General features: G+C 37.9%; 1 protein-coding gene across 1 annotated transcript in view; it reads right to left on the bottom strand.

Moving 5' to 3' along the window:
* Positions 1-297: 297 nt before the first annotated feature.
* Positions 298-10,230, bottom strand: part of LOC139736125 (kinesin-II 85 kDa subunit-like) — a 75,047-nt gene continuing 65,114 nt past the window's right edge. Inside the window, exons 13-15 of the mRNA XM_071646857.1 lie at positions 10,009-10,211; positions 6,846-6,902; positions 298-883 (exon numbers count right to left, since the gene is read on the bottom strand). Coding sequence (XP_071502958.1) covers positions 6,857-6,902; positions 10,009-10,211 — 249 coding nt within the window. The 3' untranslated portion in view covers positions 298-883; positions 6,846-6,856. The remainder of the gene's footprint in view (positions 884-6,845; positions 6,903-10,008; positions 10,212-10,230) is intronic.

The raw sequence follows: 10,230 nt of genomic DNA, 5'->3' as shown, positions 1-10,230 counted from the left end.
TGATCACACAATCAATATAGGATGACACACATGGACACTCAGAAATCCATACAAATGTATGAAATCAGTGTTTTGTTCTTCTTTCTCAAACATTATTCATATAACATTATGTATATAATTTATGGCCACAATTTATTTACATTGACAAAATTGAACAATAACATGCCTTTACAAACACTTATACATATTAACATGTAATTGCAGCAAGTAAAAAACAAAACAAAAACAAAAGATTAAAATTAACAACAGTGAATGTCAAACTTTGATGAACTCAAAGTACTTTCTCCAGTCCCAGAACTTGACTTATGTAAAGTTTGAGAGCAATAACATATTATGAATTATAACCTGGCCAACAGAACATAAGAAAGACAAAGCACAATTGAAATGAAAACCAGAAGAATACAGGAAAGTAGTAACGAATACACACGTGTCAAACATGTCACATGTAGTCCAATTCTCACAGTAAACACAACTGCACATAGCACACACAATCACTTCAAGCTCAGTGCCAATAGACCATTTCTGTAATGTACTCATTTTCTATGCACGTTTTGTTCACGAAAGATTGCCTTAGCGACTATACAGCTTGTGGGTGGGCTTGTTCTACCTTGCAAAATTGGATGAATGCTAAGTGCATTCCTGCCTATGAAAAATTGGAGCAAGGAAGTGAATAAAATGGTTCATTACTAGCTGTGAGAAAAGAAACATCCATGAATTTAAATAAGTTACAGAAAAGATCTATTGAAGATTGTGATAAACTCTGCCTGTAAAATGTAACAAACTTTGGAGAATTTTACAGATCTTGTGGCCATGACTGAGCATGGCACTTCATTCTGTGTTGACTTCCTATGCATGATGACCCTGTCCAACCTTTAACGTCAGCCTGGTAAACAAAGGGGAAGAAATATCAATGTAATATTAAACATAAAGTTAAATGCAGTTGATGTTGCAAAGGTGCTTCCTCAAATGAGAAGAAACTAGAAACATTGTTATGGCAGCTGGTATGCCTCCGCCTTATCGCCTTATAGGTCTAGAGTACGTCTCGACAATGTGAGATCAGGGAGGTGTTACAGATAGATGGAGTACTAACTTTCCGAAATTCATGCAAGCACATGTTTCTGTTTATAGCATTACAATGAAATGTCTAACATTCCTCTGCTTTGAAATCATACTCGACACTGCTCTAGCTGCAAGGCGAAGTTTAGAGAAAGAATGCATTTCACATTTCACTGAAATACAAGCTATATTTTACCTTTCATGAAATGTGAATGGGTTTAAAACAGTTTAAGAAAGAAAGAATTTCTGGTTATTCTTCGTATACGATGCGCAAATCTAAATGAAATGAAAATTAGGTCCTCCTAAAAACTTAATATTTTCCATGATGTGTACATCTGCGCATACAGTGCACTCCCATTATAATAAACACGGTTATAACGAAATTCCGGCTACAACGAAGTAAAAATTGAGGCCGCAAGATGATCTACTCTATGTATTTTGATTGCTTATTTGTTCGGTTATAACGAAATTTCGATATCATTCGATATTGGACTTCGTTATTACGAGAGACCACTGTATTAGTTTTATCTTTTAATCTGGGATATTGTGATCTTTCATATAAAGTACTCTGTTAAAGCACGTTCCAGCGTGTTTTTGAACTTTTTTCTGTTAAAATTGAAAGTTTCACACTGCATCTTCATTCTTTGCTCCAATTTATGGCACACATATTCAGTGCTGCCACCACGTCGAAAGCGAAAGCGAACTGCAGCAGTGGGAAATTTTTCGTGATGTGAGAGCACTAGTCCTGATTACTGATGTTCTCTTTTGTTAATAGGTAGTTAAGCACATAACTTCTCAACGGTGCAAAGCATGTCTTCAAAGGGGAGCAGAAGTTATATCTCCTTCTCTAACTGGTGAGATGACAGCTTCACATGACTGGCAAAAAACTGAAATGACATACACTTGTTACAAATGTATGTAGTGTTTACTCTCCATGAACTACACTTCATTTGGATGGATGGCTGAATTGTTTGAGAGCTGAATTGTTTAAGAGAGCAAGTATTCAGGAATTTCAGCATTTTTGCTTGACCTTTGATCCTTGCCCTTTGACCCTATGATCCACAATTCTAAAAATAAGAACTGGTAATATCCATTTTCATGCCATTATTTTGAGCTATTTTCAAAATATGCTTAAAAATCGCAATATTTTACCATTTTCATTAGACCTTTGACCCAAGGCAAAAACTTTCCCTTCAGAATCATTGTGCAGTATTGCAGCCACGTATATACCTAGTTTGATTAAGTTCATGCATTGAATAATCTCTAAGGTGTGAAGAAAAAGGGAAATTTCAGCATTAAATAGTAGAATTTTAGCCTTTAAACCTGACGTCTGATCATTGAACTTTGACACCATGACCCAAAATTCCCAAGAGAATCATTGTTGGGCAGGACATGCACACAGGCAAAGTTTCATCAAGACACCTTGAGCCATTTCTAAGGCATGGAGAAACTAGAAATGTCGCTACGGCGACTGGTATGCCTCCCTCATAATGCATGGTTCTCCTAATAGGTCTATTGTACAATGTCTTGACAATGTGTGATGACAGTTTCACACAATTGGCAAAATATTAAAATGACAGGTTTGCCACAAATGTGCTGAATGTTCACTTTCCTAGAACTAGGTTCAATTGGATGAATGATTCAAACGTCAGAGTGCAGGTATTTGGGGAACTGATGATTTTTACTTGACTTTTGACCTTTTTATAAGTTTATGCATTGAGTAATTTTCAAGGTATTGAGAAAAAGTATAATTTCAGTATAAAATGGTAAAATAGTATTATCTAAACCTGGCCTTTGACCTTTGACCTCACAGTTCCAAAGAGAATCACTGTTAGGTAGAACATGCATAAATATGTAAGTTTCATGATGATACCTTGAGTTACTTTCGAGATATGGAGGAAAAAGTGCAATTTAGCACTTTCACTTGACCTTTGACCTTTTGACCTTTGACCTTTTGGCAAGAAACTTCCCACAGAATATATATTGGGTAACACATGCATACATCAAGTTAAAAAAAAAAAAATCCTTCAGGCATTTCATAAATGTGACTGTGCACCTCAAAACGAACATAAAGTCGCACACACTGATTTTGCGTGAGGACTGAAAATAAGTGAAATGGGTCAACCTAGCCGAACTTGACTTTTTCATATTTTCTGAAAGAGCGGCTCTTCTTTTACATTATGCTAAAATTTGGTATCATAAAACGGGCAGGAAAGTGTGTTTTTAAGCAGTTTATCTCGAACATTTTTGGTAGAATAGTGTGAGTAGGTGTGTCTATAGAATCCCTTTTTCATTTCTGAAAAACCTTGTCCAAACTCTTCACTTTCAACTCAAATAACTTTTGAAAGGATAGTGCTACTGCTTTGAAAGTTGGCATTGATTATGGACAGAATGTGTTAATGAGGCATGCTCAATTTCAGTTTAATCTGATAATCCCTTCATTGTTGTTACTCTGGTGGTTTACTTCATGTTTTTTTTTTTGTCCCATTCATCGCACAGCCAGCACGGTTTGGTAAAGATTAAGCGCTTGAATAGACACTGTACTTCAGAGCCTCTTTTCTCAGTTCACACTTTTCCTGAGTTTGTGCTTTCTTTCCAATATTTAGATAGGTTAGGAGAGTCCATTTGATTTGAGTTATACATCATTTTATAGCTTAAAGTCTGCTCTTTCAGAATATTGTCTTAACTAAAAATTCATGTCTGGCGACTTTTTGTTTGTTTTGAGGTGCAGGGTCACAAATATAAGGAAAGTAGTGATATTTTGAGGAGTTGACCTTGACCTTTGACTCCCTGACCTTTGACCCATGACCCCCAACTTCCCTAGATAATCACTGCCCATCAGTACATGCATATATACTAAGTTCCATGAAGATACCTTGAACCATTTGCGAGATATAGAGAAAAACATGAAATTTCAACCTTTTTTTCACAAAATAACCTGTGACCTTTGACCTTTGACCCCGTGACCCTAAAATCCAAACAAAGTATTATCCCCCCAGGATATACCCTCATACCAAGTTTGATGTAAAACCACCACACGGTTCTTGAGATATAGACAAAAACAAAACGGGACAGACGTACGGACGGACGGACGACCCGAAAACATAATGCCTCTGGCCACTTCGTTCGCGGAGGCATAAAAAAGTGAAATTTTAGCAATTTCACTTGACCCTATGGCCCAAAACTTTCCCTAGAGAATCTTCATCTGGTAATGCATGTATTCACTAAGTTTCAAGAAAAAAATTTTAGGCATTGCACAGATATGGGGAAATATTGAAATTTTTTGAGAATTTGACCTTGATCTTTTACATTTGACCTTGAGTATGTGCACCCAAAAGTTGATAGGTACAATTTGGTCTTCTCATATGTATGTATGTATATATATATATATATTATATATATATATATATGTGACCCGCTACAACAAAAAGGTCCTAAAGTCGCGCACGGTCGAAGCCGTGAAAATCGAGTTTGAAGTCAGAGCATTAAAATTGGTCAAAACTTACGATTTTCTGATTTTGATATATTATTGGAGTCTAACATGTCTTCTATCATCTGTCGAAATTTTAACGCAAAATGATCAAAGGAAAGATTAAAAAATAGCGTTTTTCTGAGCCATGTTTTTTTGCGTTTCAACGAAGCAGAAACTGGTTCGAAAATTTGGGTTGAGCGCCACAGATAGGTTCCGCCCTTAACAACGACCAGAGTGATCTCATTGGTCAGTTTGCTGCTTGCTGCTAACCGAAGCGTGAAGCTCGCACACTGCCCAGTAGAGTGGTGCACGTGCAGGCGGAGTGCGCTATGCTCAGCCGCTTCTCACATCCTGGTCACTGATTGGTTGGTGAGGAGACCGCCGACGCTAATGTGGTTGAATGAACTCATCGGGGGTTGCTAGGGCTTACCTTCTATTGTCCAGAGGTGAAAACTAACTTGCGTGTCCCTTGATCGTGATTGCGTCGAAAGGAAGACTTTTAGGGCGCTTTTCTCAAAACAGTGCTTTTCCAAACGTCTCGACATGCTCTCTTTTAAACATCGATATCTCCGCAGCCGATTATTTTTATAAAATGTGTTATATATCAATTTAAAGCAGAAAGATTAGGGGATTACATCATGTAATTTTCAAATAATCGACCTCGCCCGACTTTAGGATCATTTTGTTGTAGCGGGTCACATATATATATATATATATATATATACACAGGGGAAACTCGATATAATGAGATGGTCGGGACCAAGTCATTTTCCTCGTTATAGCCGATATCTCGTTTTATAAGAGTCTCTCTATTATTATTATTATTATTATCAGTAGGCATGAAAAAAGCATAACATTAAGACATTAATTTGCACATGGGTTCAATCAATAGTGATAATCTAGTAATGTTGTGTAAGGGAATTACTCACCTTTATGGGTAAGAAGAATGTTTTTTGCCAATGAAATCCAATATCAAGAATGTGTTTCTTAACCCGTTGAGGATGGTTTGATTTTGCTGCAACACACATTTCCCATAGATGCTAGCTCGAGTATACTCTGGACTCGTCCTCAACGAGTTAATGGATGTTCGAATTTGTAATTGTATAGCATGCAATCGTGTCATGATCGTCTGTGGATTGGTATGCGGTTATGGCAAGCGTGTGACACATTCTGTATCTATGTACATTATGTCTGCGTGTGTGAAGATGGGGAATTCCCTAGTAGAAAGCCAATCACAGCATCAGATTGCCTCACACCTGCTATACGTCATGATGATGTCATGTCTGCATAGGGCCGTACAATGCTCCCAGCACATTCTCTGCATGTATCAGTGTGCAAACACACACACACGTACAACATGCGGTGCTAGGTGGAGTGCACTGAAGAAAATATGTGTGTACAAGACACAGTTTTCGTCGCATCGAGCTTTACTATCTTGGAACATGATCACACAGGCAAAGTAAAGCTTTACCCGAAGAGATTTTGCTTTACTTCACTATAACAGGTTTGATTAGCTATGTTTTTCTATGTTTGGAAATCACAAAATTTATCTCGTTATAGCAGTTATTTTGTAATAGCCGATCTCGCTGAAAGAGTAGCGTTTTACATAGACTTGTGTGGAAGGAAATTTGGGACTGGGAAAGTTTCCTTGTAAAAAATGATATCTCGCTATAGCAGTTTTCGTTATATTGAGTTTCCTCTGTGTGTGTATATACATATACATATACATATATATTGTACATTTGTAGTTTCATTAGGATACCTCAAACGATTTTTAAGTTACGCTGTCAACAAAACTGATTACGGACAGACGGATGAAAGGACGGACGGACAACCTAAAAACATAATGCCTCCGGCAACACTTCGTGGAGGAGGCATAAAAAATGATAGGAGTAATCATAGGACATAATCAGGAAAGGGACTGGCACAAGATGAACTGGAAATATCACTGAACATGATTAATACTCCCACCTACTAATTCTGTACTGGTATAACAACAAGAGAAACAGGGGTCCAGGCACTCACCTAAACATTGCATGTTTCCCTTCCATGTATTCTTGCAGACTTTTACTACGTACCTTAAGTGGGTATCTCACTGGGCTGGAGACTATTTTTCAATAAAGAGCATACTAAATACAAGTATTGTGCAATGAGCTAAAACACCCTCAGGTTTAGGTGGGGTATTTATCACATTCAGTGATAGTTCAGAATTTGTATAATTGTCTCTTTAGTACTGTCTTAATTCATACCAAGTCAATCACTTTTCTCTTTTGACAGGGAACTGACATGACAGTAATGGACACTTTTGTTAGCTTACCTTTCCATTATTCACTGAAGAAGAGCATCTATTGAATTCGCCATAGACGCTTGTTTTCTGTGAGGTTTAAAACAGTGGGAAAATTTGGTTAATCAATTGATGACGTCTAAAAAATGAAGGAAATTACCTATGTCTCATCAAAGGAGTTATACAAGAAAGATGCTTTACATTTGATTTAACACATGTTCATCTTATGATCTGGATGAACCTCCTCACAACTAGTCTACAACGTAGCCTAAATATCAATAAAACTTGTCTTTTTTTATCAACATTAGAGTAGAAGCTCATCGGTATTGGAAATTAATCTGAAATTGGGGTTGAACTTTTTGATCTCATAATAAAACATTTACTGCAGAATGACCCGTCTTTGCCATGATCACATGATGGTCAATAAGCGGGTCATAGGCTTTCGGAAGGGTTGAAATAGTAATAACTGATCACATAGTATTAGAAGAAGAAAAACTCCACATCACGGAAGCTCTCTCTAGCTGCGGCTGCCCTCAGTAGGCCTTTGATGAGATCAGTAAGCCAAAGAAGAAAGAGTCTGACACCATCACAAATTCTACAAAAACTCCATCAAAAGGACAAATTCTGCTCCCTTATGTCAAAGTTTTCGATGCTTTCCTTTAAAGAACTTCAACAAGTCTGTCATAGAGGTTAGCTTCAAGCCCACTAGGACACTATGCCAATGCCTAGTAGTGCCAAAGGACAAAACTGAGAAGAAGGATATCACTGGTCTAGTGTATGGGATTCCTTGCAAAGGGAAGACATTTAAAGGTGCTTTCAGGCATAGTACATTGGTCAAACAGAATGTTCACCTAGGACCACATTCCTTGAACACAGACGCCCCAGCTCCACCACGTCTGAAGTTTCCCAGCACATCCAAGTTGAATCTCCAGGCCACCACATGAACCGAGATAATGTGGAAGTTCTGGACTGGGAACTTCGATACATTGAAAAGGGAGTGAAGGAAGCAAGCTTCATCAGGGCCTACCAACCTTCTTTCAACAAAGACAGGGGGTGCGACAAGCTTTCAAAAGTCTATGACAAGCTTGTGGACCATCACATGATCTAGACGAAGACGGGTCATTCCACTGATGAAGGCTGTAGCGTTGACACCTGAAAACTTCTCAGGTAGATATTTTGTATATCAAAAGCTCAACACCAATTTTTAAAGTTTTATCAAGTTGTTTTAAAAAGAAGAAGAGGAGAATAGAGAAGGCAGTAAGTCCTGCATCACAATTGATTGAGTGCAAAGATACTCTTCCAGGCACACTTGAGATGCTAGATGCACTCGCAGAAAGTATAGACCCGCTATAACAAACGTCAGGATTGCCTGATTCTCTCATAATGACATGACATCGTTCCCCTGTTTATCTGCTTTAGTTTGATGCATAACACATGTTTAAAAAAAAAACAACAACTTCCATGCAGGAATATCAACTCGAAAGTTTCAGGAGATCATGAAGAGTGGTCCTGGAAAATGATGTTTCAAGAAAACCACCTTCAAAGTTTTCCTTCAGTCAGAAGCATGATCAAGGACAAGTATAAAGAATCTATTTGTGAACATTGGCAAGTACACAAATGTCCCTAGCAGCCATAGCGATGTTTAATCAGGCACATCTTCAGATGTCTGTCAAACAACCAATCAATAACCATGTTGTGTACGGGTTGGAATCAGAGTGCACTTTTACCTGTGCATGCAAATTTCATTTCTGAGTCTATAACAGTCATATATACATACAGTATTTTCTTCAGAACTGCCACAACAATCGCCCAATTGTAAAATGAAGCAATGCACTGCAGAGTAAATTAATAATATTGTTAAGAGAGCAAGTATTCTGGAATTTGAGCATTTTTACCTGACCTTTGACCCTTGCCCTTTGACCCTATGGTCAGCAATTCTTCAAATAATCACTAATTGGTAACATCCATTTTCATGACAATATTTTGAGGTATTTTCAAAATATGGTTAAAAATTGTTATGTTTTACTATTTTCACTTGACCTTTGACCCAAGGCTAAAATCTTTCCCTACAGAATGATTTTGCAGTTAGTCAATGTAGGGAGGTCCCTGGTCAATGCATGTACAGTACACAAAAAGGTGAACCTAATTTGATCAGGTTTGTGCTTCGAGTAATCTCCATGAGTATGGAAAAAAAAGTGTAATTTCAGCAATGAATAGTAGAACCTTAGCAATCTAACCTGACCTTTGACCCTTGACCCCAAATTCCCAAGAGACTCATTATCCGGCAGTACATGCATATACAGTGTATATACTAAGTTTCATAAAGATACCTTGTGCCATTTCCTAGAAATGGAGACAAAAGTGAAATTTTAGCATTTTCATTCAACTTTTGACCCCATGGTCCAAAAACTTTTCCTGGGGAATCTTTATCTTGTAATACATGTGTTTAAAGTTTCAAGAAAAAACCTCAGGCACTGCATAGATATGGGGGAAATAGTGAAATTTTAACAATTTGACCTTGATCTTTGACCTTGAGCATGTGCACCCAAAAGTTGATAGGCACAAGTTTGTCCACTCATACAATATGCACATACATACTGTATGTCAAGTTTTGTTAGGATACCTTTAACAGTATTTAAGTTACTCCATCCATAAAAATTGATTACAGAGATGGAGGCAAAGAAGGACAGACAGACGGAAGGACTGATAGCCCAAAAAAATAATGCGTCCTGTGACACTTTGTAGTGGAGGCATAAAATCAACAGTGCAGGCATGCAACCACGAGCTTGTGCAAGAAAATAAGCATTGTGCAAGCTTTCCACTTGGGTTAGCAGCAACTAGCCGATTGCCACTCATGAGCAGGACTATCAAGTCTCTTGTTGATTTTTTTCACGTATTGTTTTCTCCTGTCTCTTCTTCAGATGTACAACTTGTACATGCATAGAGCTAATGTAAAAGTCACAAAAAGGTTGGATGGCATTGTTAGAACTAGAGAACACACACACACACACACACACACACACACAAATACAAATCTGAAGAATGAATCTGTCATAGGTAATTTGCTTTTTCTGTAACAAATGAGGATAAAAATGAAATGTAGGACCTTCAGCTTAGTCAGTCTCTACCACACTACACTACACATAGAGAAAATAAAAGGAGGTTAAAATTCTGCAAATCTTCTCAAGAAACTCACTTCTTGCCACTCTTCTGTCTCCCAGACGCTGTCTTGGGTCGTCCAGAGCTTCCCTTGGAGGGCTTGAATTTCATGCCTCCACCATCCAGGCTGTAGGTCAAGAAGACATTGGACAAGTCCACCTCACCACCAGTCAAGTTCTTATCCTTCTCGGCCACCGGTGTTTGCTTCCGCATATTGTTGCCAGTGTAGGCAACACATTTCTGCAATTAGTGCACCAAG

This window comes from Diadema antillarum, unplaced genomic scaffold (assembly GCF_040938485.1).
Source record: "Diadema antillarum isolate AM-2024a unplaced genomic scaffold, OU_Dant_1.0 seq00000622_RagTag, whole genome shotgun sequence".
Lineage (NCBI taxonomy): Eukaryota > Metazoa > Echinodermata > Echinoidea > Diadematoida > Diadematidae > Diadema > Diadema antillarum.
This window is presented reverse-complemented; position numbering and strand designations above follow the sequence as displayed.